At 36.2% G+C, this 23,156-nt stretch overlaps 1 protein-coding gene across 5 annotated transcripts in view; it reads left to right on the forward strand.

The window, feature by feature from the left end:
* Positions 1–23,156, forward strand: part of ctdspla (CTD (carboxy-terminal domain, RNA polymerase II, polypeptide A) small phosphatase-like a) — a 43,064-nt gene that overhangs the window by 5,331 nt on the left and 14,577 nt on the right. Inside the window, exons 1-4 of one of the 5 annotated variants that reach the window (XM_058764779.1) lie at positions 15,075–15,137; positions 15,284–15,356; positions 19,035–19,192; positions 21,342–21,374. In XM_058764779.1, coding sequence (XP_058620762.1) covers positions 15,090–15,137; positions 15,284–15,356; positions 19,035–19,192; positions 21,342–21,374 — 312 coding nt within the window. In that variant the 5' untranslated portion in view covers positions 15,075–15,089. The other 4 variants (XM_058764780.1, XM_058764781.1, XM_058764782.1 and 1 more) reach the window with 4 other exon arrangements.

Genomic DNA, 23,156 nt, shown 5'->3' on the forward strand with positions numbered 1-23,156 from the left:
TCAATGTTAAAAACAATTGTGCTGCTCAGTATTTTTATGGAAACTGTGATGCATTATTTTTCAGATTTCTTATGTATTTTTTATGAAACAGAATTTTTTGTTAAAATTATAAATGTCTTTACTTTTTATATGCATAGTGTTTTTTTTTTTTTTTTTTTCACAAATATTAAATCTTAAATTCTTCTTTAAAGCATCAACACTACAGTCATACACATTCATATGGATGTCTATGATTAATTTAGGTGAGTGACATATTTCCACATCGAGGAGACATTCTATAAGGACGTCTCTGGCTTCTCCCACCATGCTCTGCTCTCTATAAATAGCCTTTTGGTACACGATGTACCAAGTTCAGAAGGAAGAGTTTCCCCGGCACTTGAAGGCTATCCCGAGGCTAGAGCCTCATGCCCTCATGGGATGAGATTGAATTGAATTAAATGCACTGTAGTGCTTGATGCTTTAGTGTTGCGTTGCCGCCAGACTGGCCAGCTTTGCTCTAATACGTCTTAACTCTGCCAGGTATCATTGGATGAGCTGTTTACCTTAATCAGATTAGGAAGCGTCTGAGCATGGATGTTTATCCCCACTCAGCTCACACCACCTGCCAATTAGAAGCTGCTCGGCATCTCCTACATGATCATATTTCACCAAGGAAGAGCCACCAACACTGTGGTCCGTGTGCAATGTGATCTTATCGCCTTATAATAGATTTATTTTGTTTGTTTCACTTTTTAATCTGACCATTTAGACATTGGCACAATTAGTTTTCAGTGTTAATTCTTGTAGAAATATTCAAAAATATGCTCTATACTGTAACAGAAAGATCTTGGAGGCTTGGAGAACGTGTTGAGTCTTGTGAAATTTCAGGAGTTTGAGGCGTTATGTGACAAATGGTCCATTTTAAAGATCAGGCCCTCTGTCAGTGTCAAGAGCCTCAAAGGTCTTTAGTTCTCTTTTAAAGACTTTTTCCTCCTTGTAATTGGTAAGATCATCTCAAAAGACTTAATCTCTGAAGGCTCAGTGGATTTGTGGATTCTGGAAGGCTGCATGGAGGTGTTGAAAGGAAGCTGAGGAGATGAAATACTCTTGGCGGTCCGGCCAGCCAGAAGCCATCAGGGTCAGATAGAGTGGGTGGGCTTCTCTTCCGCTTGTGTAATGATACCTACTGACACTCTCCTGAGTTCTTCATTTGATGGTGCTGCTGAATGTGTATTTATGTGTTGGTATATGTTATGTTAGTGTGAATGTGTGAATTACTATTTCTCCCTCAGTCTTTCAGTATTTAGCACCTCCATAGACTTCGAGAGCAGCAGTAATAAATTTGTGTTTCAGCATATGTTTGTGCTTGCTGTGTTATTTATGCAGCAGATCTCTTGTGTTGTTTGAGCTTTGTTTTTGGTTTGTTTTGGACTGAATGTTCGTTGACATTCCAGCAATAGTACAGAGAAGGCATTCCGTGCCAGAAATAATACTGTATTTTCATTAACGTATTCAGTAATAATATAATTCATGTTTTACTTAATTTCATTTTTTAAAAATATTTTATATATATATATATATATATATATATATATATATATATATATATATATATATATATATATATATATATATTTTATTTTTATTTTTATTTAAGATAATATAAATGTAATATTTTATTAATCATTTTTGTATTGACAGTTTAATAGCTGGAAATAATGCTATAATGTCACTATAAAATTTTTATTTTTAAAAGATTTTTGAAGAATATCAAACTATTTTTCTTCCACATTTTAATTTTAACAGGAAATCTTTTTTGTGCATCACTTTTGCTAAAAAAAAAAGTAATTAAGTTTTAATTTAATTACATTTTAAAATATTAATAAAGTTATGTTTTAGTCTGTTCTTTAATTATAAATCCAGAAAATTAAAAGAGACAAACAGAGAATAAAATAATAAAATAATAAAAATGTTTCATAGGTCTTTATTATTGTTAACATTTTACAAATTAAAATTGATTAAACATGCTTTTTGATGATTAAAATAAACATTTTAATTTTTAATTTGGGGAAAAAATAAAACAGATTATATAGGGCCCTAATTTTTATTTTTTATTTATTAATTCTTATGTTAAAATTGAAATAAATTGTTGTTAAATTGTGTATATTTCATGACTTAAATTAAATTGACATGCTTTTTGAAAAAAATAAAGAAATAAAGAAACTGAATTTGTAAAAAAAAAAATGATTTATGTTCCTATATTTGTTGACTTACTCAAGCCTATTATAACAATATGACCTTCCATTTATAATTACATTACACTATATGTTACACTGTTCTCACCGTAACAAAAACAGCCATTTCCTCCAGCTGAGAGAGTCTCAGTATCAGACCTACCGACATTTGCTCATTGGGCAGTCAGAGGTCCCCTGAGCTCAGAGCGCTTCTCTCTGTGAATGTGTCTTAAACTGGGTATAATGGCTCAAGATCACTCCATTTGCTGAGGGTTAATGGTGGCTTGGAACAGAAGATTGTCAAAAGCGAACAACATCGAAGCAGGCTGGGACATGACCAGAAATGCTGTGATGATGTTGACATCGTTTCAAGCACAGCTGCCTTTTGAATCAGATCATTTTAAACAGGCGGATCTGTGGTGAATGGATGAAGTACTCGCAGACACAGAGCCTCCTACGCTCAAGCGTCAATATTATTATAGCTCATACTTCTAAAGTTAGAGCTTTGAACTTTGCCGCATGATCCTTCCCACATATTTGTGCTGCAGATGTGAATGATACCTCAGACGATGCAGATTGTTGAGAAGAGGTGTGCTACTGTATTATTTTTCTAACTGATTGTTTTTTTCTCGTGCTTGGTGATGAAATGGGAAAAAAATATAGACACACATTGCTGAAGAGACCCAATTCAGTTTTAGAGACCAGAATATCACACAGACTTGGGAATACGCTCTTTATTTGGTCCATTAAGCTGCTGCACAAAACCCATTAGCAACCACATAACTTGTAAAAACCCATTCAGAACACCTTAGCAACTGCATAGCAATGCCCTGGCAACCAGCCACAACACTAACAACAGGTTTTGTAAGGTCAAAACTACTCACGTTTTATTCTTTTGATCATAACCAGTAAGCAACCACCCAGAACACCCTAGCAACCACATAGCAACAAGCTTTAAAACACTTATTTTTACCAAAGCTACGCCTTAGCAACAATCCTGAACCCAGTAGCAACATGGCTGCAGGTTTTGTATGGTCAGTCCCACTAACATTTTCTTCTTTTGATCCAGACTAGGAAACAACCACCCAGAACCACCCAAGCAACTGCATGACAGTGTGCCGAAAACACTCAAAATATCTTGGCAACTGCATAGCAACACCCTGGCAACCATCCACAATACCCTAGAAATGTGGCAGCAGCTTTTGTATGGTCAAGCTCACTCACATTTTCTCCTTTTGATCCAGAATAGCAAGCGACTACCCAGAACACCCTAGCAACTGCATGACAGCATGCTAAAAACACTCAAAAAAACCTTGGCAACTGCATAGTAACACCCTGGCAACCATTGACAGCTCACTAGAAACAAGTAGGCAGGTTTTGTTTGGTCATTCACACTCAAGTATTTATTTTTATTTTTTTGGTCTGGACCAGTGAGCAACTACCCAGAACACCCTAGAAACTGTTTATAAGCACACCAACAACACTCAGAATGCCTTAGTAACTGCATAGCAACACCCTAGAAACGTGGCAGGAGGGTTTGCATGGTCACATTTTCTTCTTTTGATTTTGGCCAATAAGAAACTTCCCAGAACACCTTAGAAATTACATAGCCACCCTCTAAGGCTTTTGTTCAGACTGTCAGCCCGATTTTTGTGCAAATCTGATTGAAATCCGATCATATTTAGATTAATATTTACATGAAATCCAATTTGTGCGAATCCGTTTTGAGCTACATTCATATGTGGTTTGGAATGCTATTCAAATTAAATTAATGCTATTCAGTCTGATTGGATTTAGCGTAGCTTTTTCACATTCTCACACCATGAACAAAAACATGGTGAATGTCTTTGCAGAAACAAGTTTGTGTTGTTGCGAAGTGCGCAAGTCAAGCCTCGCGCAATATACTGCTAGTATATTCACCTCTTTGAGTTTTGAAATCAGCGGAGATGGCAGCACGGAATAAAGTCACACGTTCAGCTTTCTGCATTTCCACCAGTGCCTCATAAGACGAAATATAATACAGCGTGATGGCAACATGTTGTCATGTCATAAGACAACATCTGTTTTGCAAACTATATTGCTGACTGTTGTTGTTTTTAGCATAGGCATAACAACGCAGTGGCATTGTCATAGAAACCAACACACAATGCGTAAAAACAAAAGCGTGCTTCTGGACCCACAAATCGGTTACGAACAGTTGCGATACATTTAGATCATTTAGATCGGATTCCTTAGCAACTGCATAGCAACACCCTGGCAACCATTCGTAACACATTATCATCAATGTGGCAGCAAGTTTTATATGGTAAAGTCCAAGATGTAAAAATCGAGGATTTGGGAGGTTTTCATTGACAGAGACTTTGAAATATGAAAGCATGATGGGTGGGATTGCAAATGTAAAATTTGGATGACCTGCTTGCTATTAAATACCAGCCTGTGCACTTCCTGCTTGGCCACGTCTCTCACTAATCTACCAATTTTGAATGTTTCCCATTTTCTCTGTGAAAGGACACTTCAAAGAGAATATTTAAAGTGTAGGTCAGTAAAACAATGCCACTCTGAATGAAATCTGAGAGAGTGTCTATTGAGTCTTCAGAGTGAAAGGTGAACTACATTTAACAGTGAGCTTGTCTCCTGAGATATGTGTAAAGTGGAGCAGTAGTGCTGTAGGGGAATGTTTGTATGTGGAAACAGCATGATTACCTGCTTTCAGCAGACGGAACCACTCCGCTAACCTGCATATGACCACTGACATTCTCAGAATTCAATAACAGGGACGCCCTACCAAATTTAGACACGACAATTTGTATTCCAGTCATGGGGAATCCACCCGTCAATCCAAGCACTTTTATTTGCAGAGAAATCCGCTTACAGACACACGTCTCTTTGTCAGACTGTCATTGTAACCAACGTGCCCTTTTTGCAACAGTCCCAAGAGACTTTGCCTGGATCAGATGCTAATGTCAGAATCAGTGCGACACAGAGACAGAGCACGAAACATATTGTGTGCAGTTAGTCCTACATCTGCTATCTCCGGTCTTTTTTTCTCCCTCCCACCTCATCTGCTCTGCCTCTGCTTTTTCAAAACAACGTGGGACGTGTTGTGTAACAGGGTTGAATAGTCACATCTCTTATTATTTTCAACGGCTAATTCCACTGTGCCTGTCACATCCTTCGTTTCCTCAACTGCAGTAACGTGGCCGTGGGGTCCGGAGTGGTCCTGTCAACAATGTGGTTTGGCAAACTCGCATGAGAAATGAGGTCTTTATCCACACCGATACTGTCACTACTGAGCAGTTTGGAGAAAAGTTCGGATGCTTCATTGTAGGGGTGTGCGATATTGACAAAAAATAATATCTCAATATTTTCTGGGATTTTATCGATAACGATAATTAGACGATATTTTGTTGAGTGTGTTATTATGCTGATATCTTAAGGACTATCATGGACAGCTGACTTCTAAAGTTTTTGATATTTTTCATATTCTGTTTGGTGGTCACTTCACACTGATAGAAATTAAAGTCGGCATGAAATCAAAATGGACTTTATTTACTTTACTAGCGCACATTGCTAGTCTTGATGTTAACAATTAATCCATTAATCCATATATGTCCTATTATTTGTATATATATATATAAATTTTAAAAAAAATTAAACATGGAAATTAAAATCGTTTTTTCAATTTTTTATCACAATATGTCAATGTAATGTACATTTGTGATCGTTAACTAAAACTAAAACCATAAAAAATTAATTAAAAAATGTTCATTTAGTTTAAGTTGAAGTACTAAAATAATTAACTAAACAAACTAAACTATTTGGACATATTTATAAAAAAAAAAAAAAAAAATTATAACTTATAAAAATGAATAAAACATAACGAAATGACTAAAACTTTACCTAAAATTAAAAAAGAAAGTATAAAAGTAAAATAGAATTAAAAATATTAACAAAGACAATCATTTAAAATAAAATAACACTGTCAAAAAAGGGTCGTTTTTAATAAGCAAAATAAATGAATTTAAAGCTAATTTCTAGGGACGCACAATATATCAGTACTATTTTTAGCAGATTATTTTTTTTATTTGAAATATTAATATACATCGAATATATTTGTAATTATGCAAGGCAAGCTCATTTATTCATGCTATTTTTACGTTTAGATTACCAGTGATGTCCTTTAATGCTCATTTCAAGTTATGCTTAAAAACACAAATAATTCAGTAAGACTGTTAAAGGCTTTTTCATACTGTTCATCATAATGTTGTGTATCCTAAATTTAAAATAATTGTATAAGTTTAAATGTATTTTATTCCGATAAAATGGTATTTATTATTTTCAAACACAGCATTTAAATCATTATTGGTTTATCTGTATTGACCAGAATTTTAATATTAGTACTTTTGAATTTTTTTTTTTTTTTTTTTTATTATATCACTTCACATTTACCAAGTGAAGTCACCTTTATTTATATAGTGCTTTTAACAATACAGATTGTGTCAAAGCAGCTTTACAGTATCAAATAGGAAAATAGTGTCGGTAGTGCAGAAGGACAATAGTAAACACTCAATTTTCAGTTAAAGGTATTTCATTATTGAATTCAGTGATGTCATCATCCAGCTCAGTTAAATTCTAATAGTATTTGTGCAATCAAGTCAACGATATCGCTGGAAATTAAGTGTCCCCAATAGGACTGCACGATTAATCGCATCCAGCTGGAGTTTATTAAACGTGCAGATTATGTATTATGTTGATGAAGATGCACAATATTCACAAATAACAAACAAAATGCATAAAGCTGGTTTATTTTGGTCTCTTAGTCAATTCTGAAACATTTTGAACTTTTAAAACAACCTTAGGACCCTTTTTCCACCTTACCTATGTAAACATTAACAAAGAAGTATTGTAGCTGTACATACTGCTTGTAAATCCAATTCATACATTTGGTATTTTGGTCTCTTAATAAATTCTGATATATTGATATGTATATTATATATTGATATATGAAAAACAGAAGGGGAAAAAATGCATTGATTAAACAACACTGCGTCGTCAGTGTTGGTATTGTATCAGACTTTACTGATCAGTGTGCACTTAATGCACTTAACATTATATGAAATTCAATTTCAAATGGAGTTAACAAAGTTTTTGACCAGCGAATGACGGAGATGGAGTGTCATTAGAACAGCTGTGACTGTTATCTGAGGCAGCAAGTGCATCGCGATATATGCTTTCATCAACTTTTACAGGTTATATAACGTTTATTGTAGCTATATGGGCGCTTAGTTTTTCTTGTTGTTTAATACACTTGGTCAAAATCTCAAATTAAGCGCTTATGCACAGGATATTTAAAACGTACAATAGTATATTGGCTAGACGGCAAATAACCTACTACTTCTCCGCTCTTCAAGCACACAAAAACATTAGCCTTTACAGACATAGTGTTTGAGTAAAGAAAACGCTGTACTATTCAAACATCAGTTATTTATTTACCCTTTCATTGTGAAAAAGCGGAGATCTGTCTCCTCCAGGCTGTGCGCGGCGCGTCGATCTGAATGGAGGCGGGGTGAAGTTACGAGGTTTCGCTGAGAGATGATCCAATGGCGTTACGAAGTTTTACTGACAAGCTCTTTTTAATGCTTATCATCGGTTAAACATTTTTAAAACCCTCTGATTTAAAATAATAATAACGAATTATAATAGAGATATGAAGTTTGGATAATTTTCCACGGCACACCTGACTGGGCTAAGGTATGGCAACTGCATACTCTGCCGTACGGAAACGCCGCCCCTGCTCGTGCAGTATAGCGGGATATTGCTTAGCCCGGTCCTTGGCACTGATGTGATGTGAGGAGGCAGGTGAGACAATTTTGCTGCCATTGTTTCTTGACAGACCGCTCACATACACAGACGTCATCACGTGAACAACATCTGAATCCACGTAACGTAAAATAATTCAGTTAGATGATTATAATTTTATGTTATGTGAGGTCTTTTATTTATTTTTTTTGCGATTATTTTGCGGTTAAATGACGAATTATGCAGGATCACAAAAAAATGTGACATTATGTTTATTTTGCATTGTATTCGGCGATCGCGGAATCGCGAAAAACTGGAGGGACTGGTTTTTAATGCTCTTTGTATGAGGTTCAACACTAAACTGTGATATTGCTTTTGCTGCACACGTGTGTTACGTAACGCTGCATTAATACACACCAAGGAATGCTGCCTTACCTGAAAGAGGTAGAAGGCTGTGATTGGTGTTTGTAATGATGAATTTACATCATCAACATTAAGATCACTATAAATGTGCCATGTTTAATATGGTTCTTGTCTATCTGCTTCTGAAAATAATACAGACTGCCTTTCTGTCTGCCTTATTTCTCATAAACTTTATGTATAGTTGACTTTGTGTTGCATACAATTGATTGGAAGATGGAAAAATTTAGACATTTCCATCATTGTAAAATCACAACTGACACAAAACCACTTACAATGGGCCGATATGTTTCCCATAGACTTCCATTGTAAACATTTCTGTCAACACATTTTTTGTTTGTTTTTAATAGTCACATTGCTTAAAAGACAATTGGAGTGTTTAAATGCGTCTCAGCCTTATAATCAGACTTCAAACGCTAGCATTTCTCTCTTTCCTTGTCTCACTCAATGCATTGTAATGAATAGTTTCCTGACAGATCATTCTTCTTTTAGTCCTCTCACTTAGTGCTCTTGTTAAGACATTGTTTAAGGCAGTGGAGCGAAACATTGGATTGCAGTTCTGCTGTCCCCAGTCTTACTTCATATGTTTGTGTTTTCAGACACACCTGGTCCAGCCTGAGGTTGAGTGTAAGGTGATGCTTTGAGTCAGTACGTCATGTGTGTGCTTTCACGCTGCAATTCTGTTTGCCCTCGCAAAGCTATCAAATGTAAATGCTAGTTATCTCCAAAGCAAGACGACAAGTACTTTGATGCTAATCATTGGTCAGGCTTCAAACAAGTGCTTACTTGACATCACAAGAGGCGGCGTTTGTTTCGTTATCAAAAACAACTAGCAGACTGTTACTGATAGACTTCTGCACTTCTATTCAGCACTGAAGCTGGGTCTACTGCATCATGGTAAAATAAAATAAATTTGACCTGATCTTTGAATGGAATATGATAAAATGTTACGTAACCCATGTGTGCAGCAAAAAGCAATATCACATTTTAATGGGGAGCCTCATACAAAGAGCATTAAAAGCGCATCCTGCCAAAAGCATATACTGTAACAAGCATCATTTACATAATACAGTGCCTTTTGAAGCCTGTAAAAACAATGCAGGTGTTGTGATGTATAGCAGACTTGAAGAATTATTAAATAAGATTGGTCAATCGCAGGCACCTAAACTGTTAATTACACAACAGCAAGAAAATTAACAGAAAAAAACCCACTCAAACCAATTTGGCCACACTGTACTGTGTGTGTACATGTGGGCTGTCGATTTAATGTGTTAATTTAATTTAGTTATGGAAAATATATTTTTTAATTTATTATTTATGCAATTGTAATTGCAGTGTAAATGCATTCATTCTACCTCTGAGCTGCAGTAAATGGTGTGTATATATGTATTAATACCAACAACAAAAAAAAATCATGGCCATTGTAGCCTAATAAATTCTGTTGAATCAAATCAAATATTTATTTCTGAAGTTTTGGGGGTAATTTATCAGCCAAATGTTGATGTGTGATTAATAGCTGATGTGCGAAATTTTAATAGCTGGACAGACTGAATTATTATATTATTTAGATTTTTTTAAATCTATATTTAACTTTTTTCCAGTATTAAAATTTATAAGTTAATTGAGTTGTTAATAAAAAATTTTGCCCCATTTTTTTCTTTTTTAAGCAATATTGTCTCTAAATTAATAAATAAATAAATGAAAAAACCCTTATTTAAAAATATACTTAATTCTTAAGTTTATCAAAAGTTTATAAATATTCAATTTTTACAGATCTTTTGATGTAATTTTGTTCCTGCATTGTGCATTGGCGGCACAGAAAAACAAACAGCCTGGCCAGTGTAGTATCACAAACAAATTACTTTTATGAGCAAATTCTTTTAATAATACAATCAAAAAGACAAGTTTCAAATTAAATGATCTGAGCGGTTACTAAATTAACATTTGACTATATTTTTAAAAATATGGATTGTATTGCTTTGTGTAGTATATGTATCTAGTATGGATTACCAGGCAGACATGAAAAACGTGCTTCTACAGACGACAGGAATAGTTCACTAGACAATCAACAGTCATTTATGTCTTCATCAGTTGGCTGTCTTGGCCCTCTGATGTCCTCTGGTTTACATCATCCTAACAGACCTGAGACCGACAACGTGAGCTGCACACTGAATATGCAAACATTTAAAAACCTATGATGTAAGACATGGATCTTTACTACTCATCTGGCTGATTAGGTAAGGAACAAGCCGGAAGGAAGGCTTAAGCAATTGGCTTCACTACGACAACACGGATTGTTTGAGTAAAATGATACAGTGTAAGGGGTATACACTATACAGTTATAATCTCTTTCTCATTTTTCCTCTTTCGTATCAGCTTTCGGAACAAAACCGCAAACAGATTTGTGAGCTTGTTGTTTATCACCTCAATTCCTGTGTTTGCTCACAGCGAACTGACCATCTTAATTATTAAAGCAACAACTGAGTGGGCGTTTGATGCTTAACCCGGCCCTTCCCTCTCTCTGTTTCTGTATCCCTCTCTTCTTTAACCTTTCCCCCATTTCCTTCACGCCACTCTCCCCTCACAAACATACAGACCACAGCCAGTTCTGACCCCTGTAATGAAACTGGGGGTCTGTGTTCTTTGCAGATGGGCATTTTTCCACGCTGTGGGTCAGAGGGTTATTATCTCTTCCTGTCAGGAATGTAAGGAATTTCCTGTGCGTTCCTCTTCCGGCTGTAAGAGCAAAGAGACCGTGCCCACCCATGTGACCGCTCGGCATCGGATTACCTCACTTGCTGACTGTGGGAATGGTCCGTACATGATGAAAACCAAGCTTTCATTTGCCAACCTGGAAACTGCAGACAAGAAGGGAATTGCTAGAATTTGTCTTTGCAGCTCTTGTTTTGTGTATCGAGATTTCCCTGTGCATTTCTGTTTTTGTGCACTGTGATTTCCCAAAAAGATAGCTGTCAATCAAACGTCAGTGTTTTTGGAATGTCAGGCCCTTGTAGACTTGGTTTTCTGTCATTTGTTGTCTGCAGGATTCTGAGGGTTTTTTTCTCCACACTCTGTCTCCTTTGGTATCTGTACACGATCTAGAGCTGCACGATTTGGGGGAAATTTTATTTCAATTTTTTTCTGAGAAAAACTGAATTTTTTATTTTTATTTTGTATTTTTTTTAAGGGTTTGTAGCTAAGAGCTTTGTGATTATGTATCAAAATGACTTTACTACTACTACTATTAATTATAATGATTATTATTTTTATTATGATTATTATTATTATTATTATTAGAACTAAATAAAAATATTAAAATAAGAATTATTATATAAACCCGAAAGGAAGACTTTGTCAATTGTCTTCACTAAGACACCATAGATTGTTTGAGTAAGATGATACAGTGTAAAGTAGGGGTCAACCGCTATTTTATATGGTCCGATATGGATTTTACCGATAACCGATAGCTAGGTTGGACCACACTGGTCGATACGGATTAATCAACCAAAAGTTTTTCAAATGGATACTGAACGCAAAATAAATAGTGCTTTACTATATATTAAAAAAACCTATACTTTGTAAATGAATAAAAATATTAATATTAAATATATATTGATCATTAAAGTTAGTTCATAGTTCATTAATGTCAACAAAAGCAACTTCAAAATATTTAAAAGAAAATCAGTAAATGTTGAAATTAACACACTCTAACAAGGAACAATACTTTTATTCTACAGCTTTTATCAATCTTAGTTAATGTTACAAATGGACTCTTACTGTAAAGTGTTACTATTTTATATCAACAGTCATGCTAAAGATGACCATCTTTAAATATCTACACTAAGGTCATAGTATTGAAATTACATACATATGGATATTGTATACTCTCACAGTTTTAACTGCTGCTATTGTCGTTTTCAATTCAAGCGGCTGTCTAAAACTTTATTTGATCACCAAATGGGCAAAAGTTTACTTTAAGAAAGTTTGAAGTTCGGTGTTTAAACCAACAGAGCAAATGGAAAGAGAAAGCACAATCTATATTATAGCTCTCTATATGAAGCACAGATTTTATTAGAGCCACAGAAGGACCGTGTATAAATCTTGTTGTAGCATATCATGTATGCAGCAAAAATATGTTAGATTAAACTGGCGGATTGTTATTAAACTAATCAGTGAGCTCGAATAGTGAACGCATAGTAACAGTTTATTATTTATTTCTCGTTATTTAATTATATATCAAATTGTGATTATTTAATTATGACTAGACATTTTTACTTATATTAACTATATTATTATTTCTATTAATAATTAGTGGCTCCCCTGTAATACCTAGGCCACTAGAGGGCCGCGGCCAACAGGTTGAAAACCACTGCATTAAAGGGGACCTATTATGCAAAAATCATTTTTATAAGGTGTTTGAACACAGTTGTGTGGCTGCAGTGTGTGAAAACAACCAGCCTATAATGTTAAAAATCCAACTCATTTTTTTATAAAACCAATAAATCATGAACAGTCTCTCCAAAAGAGCTGTTTCAGATTCTCCCTCTGTTCACGTCACCGAGGGGGAAAAGTCCCGCCCATTTGTGACGCTCTCTGCTCTATTAGCATAAACACAGCCCTGAGTGAGCCGAGGACACTGAGGTTAAATTTCTTTTTCGAAGGAAATATTCCGGAAAAAATCGGGAACGTCACCTAAATGTTTAGGAATCAATACCAACGCTTCGTGCGCGAACATTAGCTCCAGACAAAGTAAGTATCACACGTTTGTTTTCCAAATTGCCAAATTATCATCGTCTCTGCCTGTTTTCACTGCTGCTGCCTTCAAGTGCTACCAGAATGATCGTGAATAGGAATGCGGTAGTTAAAAGTTGCATATGAAAGCAATGCGAGTCAATCGCTTGAAGTTGTCGAGCTCATAATCAGAAGTGGGACTTATAAAGTTTGTGATAGCATGAGACCGGCTGTTGTTATTTTTATCCCGCCGTGCTCCCCGTCTGTGTAATTCATAAACGCGAATTTATTATGCACAGTATAATCAGATGACTGACTTTGAAACAGAGTATGTATTCTGAGCTAAAATTTCACATATACCCTTTGGGGACATCAGAGACTTATTTTACATCTTGTAAAAAGGGGCATGATAGGTAGCCTGGTAATACCAAACTCTGCTACTTCACTTTACTTCGTAGACAGTCTGTAAGGGCATAATTGACAAGCGTTTACTTTCTCGTGGGCGGGCGCTTGTCTGAAGTTTAAAATCATTGGTGTACCCGTAAGCCAATCACATAACGGTTGGTTATGACGCATGTTATTTGCCGGCTCAGCCGCCTCGAACTTCCGCTGTAAACACAGGTATGTGGTGAAAACAAAACCATCGAGCGAAATACCGGAGTGAAGATGGCTGTGAACAACTTTTTCAGATTATGTGAAGTAAATCTACACATCCACAATTATCGCCTTGCCGGACTTTGGCCTCCCCAGTTTCTCGCTGACGATCGTTAAACAGTTGATAAATAAAACTTTTCCCAAAACCTGTCAGGAGTAGGGCCACAACATCACCTCGATTCAAAATGTGAACCAAACACTCTTCTTGTTCGGGCTTCAGTTGGCAAATGCCGGGAATATTCTCCACAACAGAGCGAACGGCATCCCGTGTCTCCATGTCTGCTGTCGTTTTAGATTTCCTTCACCTAAACTACAATCTTAAATTCGGCGCTTAGCGTCTACGTCACGGCTCTCAGCCCGCCCTCTGTTCATTGATTGGCCCGGCTGCTGCGGAGCCGGAGATAAACTGAGAGATGGTTTGCTATATCAGACTGAGTACAGAAGCGAAATGAAATTGAGCGGAAGTATGAAGTCTGACGTAGTCAGGTTACATAATAGGTCCCCTTTAATCTGTCAAGCTTTTATTCTGCCAAAAAACCCCAAAAAAACAACAACTCAAGAAGTCATTAATTTTCTCTCTTGTTGACAACAGGCAGTTAATAAGCGTTTCTCAGTACAAGTTTGGGAAGATGCTGTGTTTTCCCAAACGTTATAAATGATCCAAACTCACAGGACATGCAGAGGTTTACTACGAGCCGCAGCTGCTCTGAGACACTGAAAACTTCTAGCGTGTAAAAACACACAGCCACGGTTCACTCTGAAATATGCAGCTCATGTATTTAATTGAATTGCAGTTTTTGTAATTTGAAAATCACGCTAAGCCTTAGCACAATTTCGGTTTCATGTTGATTAATCGTGCAGCCCTAATCTCTGCTTTGTTAGACAAATGCTTACATTCATGAATACAGACATCTGTTAACTACAGTTTGTGGAGCGAGGTTGAATTTGAATAGAATAAACAACAATTCTTCACACTGTAGCAGGGACGGCACCACCATGCAAACTGACTCCAGCCACATTCCTGTGGTCAGCCAGAGAATATGTTTTTAGATGGGTATGTTTGTATGTGTGCGTGTGGAGAAAACCCTGTTTGTGTTGGATGGATGGTTGTTCGGGGGGCTGGTACAGGGTACAGGCTTCATTACAGTGGCCCACCTCCTGTTTGCCCCCCTCCTTCCATCTCTCCCTCTGGCGTCCTTCCCACCTGAATATTATTAGACTGCGGCCGTGCAGGGCAGACGATCAAGGCGGGAAAATACCAACAGCCTCAAAATGGAGGCCTGGGAGGGAGAGATCGCACAGGAACGGTGTTTTGGGAATGTGAGCGCAGAGGTTGGATCGTAACGTGTGTTATGACAGACTGTGTATCCTCGGTAGACTTAGTTACTCATTATAATAAGCCTGAGAACTTTGTTCAACAGTGCAATTATGTTTTAAAATACTCTATTAAATCACCCTCTGACTAGCGTTTCTATGTGGAAGGTCGTTCGGCTCGTTTACATCTCGTTATGCCTCAGAGCCCAGCTTGTCAACTGACAGGTAATTATAGTTAGATAGAAAATCTAATGCCTCTGCTCTGTCTCTTTGGAGATGCCCCTCAAATTACCTTACAGTGTGTTTAAAGACACTTACTGCATGTGTTTTTTTTTTTTTTTTTTTTTCCTAATACAAAATACCAGAATAAAATCTATTTTATTTTAATATTTTTCTCCTTAATTCTGTTTGGGACACCTTGTGTGACTGTTCCTTTATAATAAAGAGAACAGCAACAATTTTAAATGTGTTGCCTTGTTCAGTTCCAACAATATCTCAAATGAATAAAAATAGCTAAACTGGCCAAAATAAAACAATTTGCAGAGTCTACAATATTGTCAGTGATTTCTCATCAAATTAACAAGAAAAAATATCCATTTTATAATATTCATTTTAATTTCCTATACTCTTAATGTGTGCACTCGTACAGTACTTAGGGGAAATATTTATATAAATAAATGAGACAATTGTGTAAATTGTTTTACACAATTTATTTTTATTTTATTTTATTTAAAAAAATGCTTTTATTTATTTACCTATTTTTGTGTATTCTTTGTCTAGTAGTCAACATTCTACACTTGTGGTATTTTCGTGTATTGTATTGTATTGTATTGTATTTATTTATGATATTTAAAAAGTTAGTTTGAAGTTTCTTTTAAAACAGTCATACTTTTGTTTTGCATGACGATTTTTTATCAATAGTGTTTTTTTCTGTCTTTTAAGACTTATGTATGTGAATGACCTGTTATGATTTTTCTTTGTTTGTAAAATGATCAGTGTCCCCAATATGCTGAATATTCTACACATATTGATAAAAGACAATTGCTTTGGGACTATTTATTTAAAAAAATAAATAATAAATCTCTTTTAAATAATGGAATTTTTTTCCATAATATCTTGCCTCACTCATAATGCAGTAGTAAGTAGTAAGTGACATGTTGTACTCATACAGGTGGTTAATAATGGTTCTAGCCAAAGCTTGTTGTTTGGGGATCATCATAACGACTGAAGTACTTGGGCTGGACTGAGTTCTTGTCAACCTCATCAAGCTGTACCGGGCTACAGGAAGCGGATTTCCTCATGGTCGGATGTGACCTTATGTGTTTTCCAATAGCAGTAATCAGACAGATGCTGTACGCTATTACCCTAATGCTTCTTCCATTATGAGATTGAGACCCGCTTGGCTCACAGGTTTTATTTTTATTTAACCTTTATGTAAAGAGGTTAGACATGCTGAGATTTAAAAAGCTTTTGGACAAGAGATACTGTACCTGGCCAAGACCATCAACCGCACAAAAAGTTTTAGAGAAACACAAACCTCGCATAATTAGATAAAATGCAAATTCAAGTGAACTAATTTACCTTACACTCATTTTATAATCATATAATTGGATAAATATGGATGAAGTCTATATAATATGTCTTGACATCAACTATTACATTGCTCAAGTTATAAGCGCATGGGTATAGTATTGAGTAAAATTATATGCTTGATTCTAATACACTAAAAAATCCTTAATGCTTTCACGAGCTCAGTTTTCTATCTTGTGTTGATGTATTTCAAATGAACAGGAAGCCTGGGTTGGCCAAAGAAATTTTATTTTATTTTTTATTTTATAAATCACCAAATCATGCCTATGAATATCTCAATAATTATATTTATATCTTTTATAATAATGTAGGAGACCTTGAAGTTAACATACATGGACTAAAAGAGCTGTTAAAGCAAACTGATTACCTGAATAATTGTATTAGTATTAACAAATAATTGACTAAACTCATTTAAAATCACAAGCCAGGTTTTCCTGCTAGAAGATTGTACTGCACTGTAGTAGTTCTTGATTTAATGAAAGTGTATAAATGTTTGATTGTTAGCACTTTAAGGTGCAGTAACAACAGGCATTACTGCAACAATGAGAGCACTTGGCCCTCACAACTGACCTGGATAGCATGAAACCCTATCTGTACTGTGCCACTTTAACTCACAGCAGGTCACAGGATAGCAGTATGACTAGAAAGAAACATCTAGAATCTAGACCGACATGTTAGTCTTCAGTGATTGAGCCTTTTGTTACTCAATTTAACAGAAAAGATAGAAAAAATGCACATTTTCCAAATGTTTTGCTTACCCCCTCTATTTTGCCAAACGTCTGCTGCTGTCAAGAGCGACCTGTTCTTCCAATAACAATACCTGGCCTGCACGCCTCATTAGATCACCTATGGAGAGCCAGTTTTTGTCATCCAGTCTTTCTGTTTATTACCCAGCAATCAACTGGAGTGCAACCAAGTGATGTAGCTTTGCAAATATTCAGTATTTCTTTTCATAGTTCTGTTTGTGTAGTTCCTGCAGTTACTGGCCAAAATATCATGCACATGTGTGCGCATAACCAGAATGTTGTTGTGAGATGGACAGATGGATTACTTTAAAAGGAAAGCTGCCGTTTTTATCTGTTGTGAGTTTTGTTTTGTTTTGTTTTGAGATCATGTAAACCGTCTGTGACCGTTTTTTTAAAATAAAGATGACATAATATTTGTTTTTATTTTGTTGTTTTGTTTGTTTTGCTTTGTTCGAATTTTTTAAATGTATGTTTTTATTTTTATTTGAAAAAGGCTCTTCCTTTGTTTTTGGATTGTGCAAACCCTGTGTGACTACTTTTACTTTAAAAAGAAAGCTGCCATTTTGCTTTTTGATCTGTTGTGATCTGTTTTGTTTTGTTTTGTTTTGGATCATGTTAACCTTTTGTGACTGTCCTTTTGCAACAAAGAGGACAATATTTGTTGTTTGTTTTACTTTGTTTCATCTTTAAAATGTATGTTTTGTTTTATTTGAAAAAGGTTGTTCCTTTATTTTTGGATTGTGTAAACCTTGTTTGACTTTTTTGACTTTTACTTTAAAAGGAAGGCTTCTGTTTTCATTTTTGTTTTGTTTTGAGATCATGTAAACATTTGTTATGTTATGTTTTGTTTTATTTGAAAAGGGCTATTCCTTTATTCTGGGATTGTGCAAACATTGTCTGACGAATTTTACAATAAAGAGGGCATTTTTGTTTTGGTTTTGTTTTGTATTGATGGAAAAGGTTCTTCCTTTATTTTGGGACTGTGCAAACCTTGGGATTATGCAGACTGTTCTTTTACAATAAAATGCACTATTTTATTTTATTTCATTTCATTTATTTTACTGTGTCCCTTGACATCATGCATATGTTCATGCACAATTACGCTAAATTTTAGACCCACCGTCTATCATTTAGTTTGTACAATGTCGGATTTGCATTTTTTGTTTTTTTGCCCAATAGAGGGCTTTTAAAGCAGGTTGTGTAACTGTACTTGCACGATGACGTGTTGTTGTATTCATGGAATGCAATCACAGAACAGCAGGTGTGCAAGCGTAGGGGGCAAAGGTGACAGAGTTGCCCATGGAGACGCGTTCTGTGTACCATAATACACAAAAGGAGCTGTTTGCACACTTGTTCGGTTATGTGAGCTGTGCCCAGTAACCAATAAGCAAACTCCGACAGACTGTTGTTTTTTCACTCGTTACGACCTCCTTCGTGAATGTGCGCTGTATGTGAGGCCGATGGGTTTTAAGTTACAGGGCAGGGAAGGTAAAGCCCCAGATGTTTTGAACAGTTTGTGCATTGCAGTGACCAATGTGTGGTGTGTGTGTGTTTTTCTCTGTCACAGTCTCCCAGTCCAACAGCAGTTTAAAGAAACACAGGAACAGAAGTATCTTTAGTCCCTTCTTCTGCTGTTTCCGGGACTATAATGCGGAACCACCAGCCACCAACAACAAGACCTGCTCCCTCCCTCCACCTGCCGAGGAGAACAGCAGCCCTCCAAAGGTGAGCCCTCATTTATTTCTCTAACGACAGTTTTAACGGCGTGAAAGTCTTCAGCAATGGATGCATGAAATTGGAGAGTTTAAGTTACTGCGTTTGAATTGCTAATGTTGTTCCAGCTCAGAATAAAGTCTGTTTATTAGCAAACTCTGTTTAGCTGAGGTTTTTTTTTTTTTCTTGTTTGCGAGCTGCGCCCGAATGCAGGCTCTGTGCACGCTGTTCCCGTGTCCACACCGCAAAGTTTTCCAGCTGTTCCGAACTCTGTGAACCCGCTGTGATGTTTACCATCCAGTTCTAGAAATGATAGGCCTGCTTCCCCTCACACACATTCTTCAATTTCCACCCACCCACATACACACACACACATTCTCTCTCACATTCCTGAACTGCTTCTTTAATTCCAATAAAGTATGTGTCTTGTGTGATTGATTACTTGCTGCCCAGTTTGTTCCTTCCCCTCCTTCCTTTTCTTTTTCTTTCTCTCTCTCTCTCCCATTGGCCATGTACACTTAAGGGGGAATAGACTTACACTTAGAATGCACTGCGCCTGTTTATTTGCATGTCATCTATGCTGTTTTTGGATAATAAAGTAATTATGCAAAACACAAAAGTAAAAAAGCAAAATAAAAAAAGGAAAAGTGAAAGTGAAAAGCACAAATGAGATCTTTTTAATACCGTAGTTGTTTCTCCTAGGGAGCAAAATCAAATTGAAACATTTGCTCCTGATTTTCAGATTGTTCTCCTGAGAAAAACCTCAAATTCAACTGAGACTAGTCAAGTCTGACTGCAGTCAATAGTCTGAGATTTCTCATCAAATTCTTACAAGAAAAAACTGAGCTAATTATCTTTAACATGCTTATTTCTGCTTTTATTTTTCCTAAGTAATTTTAGAAGTAACAACTGAGACAAAATTGATACTTGAAGGAAACGCAACCAAGAGCTCTAAAAAAAATTTCCAGAGCTGTAAAAGGGCAACATTTGAGCAATAAAGCTTTACACTGGGATGGTACAAACATGTCATGTACTTGATCCCTGTGTGACGGTTCTTTTACAATAAATAAAGGGACATTTTATTTTACTTTATCTTGAGTTTATATCTCACAATTCTGACTTAATAACACGCGATTGCGAGTTATAAAGTCAAAATTGCGAGATATAAACTCACAGTTCTACCTTTTTTTTTTCTCAGAATTGCAAGTTTCTATCTCGCAATTCTGAGAACATATCAGTCTTTTTTCCCTTCAAAATTGGACTCGCAACTGAGAGTTTATCTCACAATTACCTTTTTAATTTTTGTTTTGTTTTGTTTTGCACACTCATCACAAAGACTCCAGTCCATCAGTAGCCTAATAAAAGCTGTTTTATTTTACGTCGAGCAGACCACCTCATGTTGACATCTCATGACCAACTGAATACAACTTGCTTTATCTTGGTAAACCCCTTTTTTCGGACACTTTTGTTCACACAAGACGTCTTGTTCACCAAAAAGACTGCCACAATATTTACAAAAAATTAGAGTGCAATTTGCAGTAAATACTCATATTGTAGAGTTATTTTCAGCGCTTTTAGTATCTTGTGTCTATTGTTTAGTGTGTTTTCACTCTCTTTCTTGTTCTTTTTCTTTCTGTCTCTTGCACACATCCAAACACACACACAAACGCTGGGCAGTGTACCGTGTGAAATGACCTCACTGTCCGTGGCGAAACTTTAAGCCACAGCGCTCCACAAACACTCGTGTGTGCTGCCAAAGCAGGTACAGGCAGCTATAAATGGATCTGAATCAGATCGCATAACCGCCAGTGTTTGCCTGCAAATGACTCGCGATCTGCAGAGGAATGTCCTTCTATTTTACATCTGCATGCGCTCGAAGCTGCCCTGTTTTAGACCCACAGACACTTAAAACGAACCCCATGTGTTTTACAGCCCTTACAGAGAGAATCCTGGCAGGATTACGCTGTGAACAAGGATGTGATTTTTGTCAGCATGTCTGTCTGTGTGTTGGTCAGTCATGTAATATTAATGTACAACTGTTTGTAATCTCTGTTGCGATGTTTGCTTTCACAGTGTCGTCTTTGTTTTTTTTTCTTTTTGATGATTCTCTTCCCTCCGTTTTGTTTTCTTTCTTTTCTTTCTATCTGGTTTTGTTTCTCAGTGTGATCAGGTCGAGGTCATCCCTATTCCCAGTGTATGTATCATTTTGTTTTTATTTTGTGTGCATGCTTATGCATATATTTTCATCTCTTGAGAGAAACCTGCCTGACTTCATTTTTCTGGGATGCATTTAGCTTCTATACCACTTTACATAAAGTATGCAGCATCTTGGAAAACAGCCACATATTGGGCATAAATGACAGAAAGATTTAAACCTTGGGCTTTCAATTGATTAAACACATGAATTGAATTAATTACATGGAAATAATTGTTATTTTGACACAAATAGGTTTTACAAAAGTGGCTTCAGTGTAGTGTTTGTTTTCATGGGGTTTAACTTTTACCCTATCACTTATATCACTTATCTATAGTCCATAGCAATACATTTTGCAATGACCTGTTTTTTGCCTGCATCTACTTTCATTCATTACAGAAAACACTCACGCACAGCCTAGATCTTATCTAAATGTTGATCGATATCAGTACTTCAGTAAATGTCTTATTGTCCATATCGTTGCATGTTGTTCTAAAGAAAAAATGTTTTCATAATCTTTCATCAAAATGTAATAACTCTGCCTTTGATATGGGTTTTTCTGCTGACAAAACCTAAGCAGCATGCGTGGGGGGAAAATATTAACGTTATTATCAACAAATCATAGCCATATATGATCAGATCAAAACAACAAACTGCCCTTAATTATTTCCAATTCAATATTCTGTTTCACTCGAAATTCAAAATTTAAGTTGAATGGATAGTTCACCCAAATTGAAATTTCTGTCATTTACTCACCCTCACACCATTCCAAACCTGTTATTTCTTCTGTGGAACACAAAAGAAGATATTTGGAAGCATTTGACAATTTTTGCCAATAGTCAATTACATGGAAGTCCATTTTTGCATGAAGTCTGAAGTCCATCTCTCAGTTGTGACTATTTTTCCTTGCAACTTGCAATTTTTATTCAGTGTCAGAAGCAGGTTTCCATACAATTGAGTCCTAAACAACACTGATTGGACCCCATTGACTTTCATTGTGTTGACAAAAGACTTTTTTTTTTGTTTGTTTCACAAGAAGAGTCATACTGTTTGGGAATGACATGAGTTATTTACAAAATTTTTATTTTGGGTGTACCCTTTAAGTATGTGGAGAATGCTATTTCATTCATTCAGTCTTAAACCCGGTTATAAAGTAATTGGCAGACTGGTAGTGATGATAGCAATAAGCTGTACTTGAGGACAACAGCAGTCTCCGAAAGTCAAATCATCCCACACTGCACCTGCTAGAGGAAGAGCGTGCGGTGAGGTTTGCTGATCTGAGCCAGGCCTTCACGCTGAGCCTGAGATAGGGGAGACCCAAATCCTGAAACGCACTCCACCTGCCTCTGCCTGCTCAGCAAAAACCGAGCATCCACGCTGAGAAAACGCTGGCAGGAGTTTTATTTCTCACAGTAATTGTAATCAAACCTCGGATCCGCTGGCGTTTTCTAAGATGACAGCTGGGAATGTCTCACTGCCTGCTTCTAGATCCTCCCGCTCTGACTAGCTGACACTAATGACTGAAATTTTCAACTCCATGATGTCAAGCTTTCAATATCTTCTCTCTAATGCATTTTGAAAGTGTCTGGATTGGGGAAAAGGTTAAGTTGAGAATTTAGTGAAACACAAACTGTTGACTGTCATTTTTCACTTGGAGTGAACAGATTATCATAATGCAAGCAAGTGATAAATCATATGTGTTTGAAAGCCATGAAATGAATGCTGGGATTGACTGACACAGCATGAGGCTTCAATTATGGTTAAAGCGTTGTTTGAAAACCG

The sequence above is a fragment of the Onychostoma macrolepis genome, chromosome 24 (genome assembly GCF_012432095.1).
Source record: "Onychostoma macrolepis isolate SWU-2019 chromosome 24, ASM1243209v1, whole genome shotgun sequence".
Taxonomy (NCBI): domain Eukaryota; kingdom Metazoa; phylum Chordata; class Actinopteri; order Cypriniformes; family Cyprinidae; genus Onychostoma; species Onychostoma macrolepis.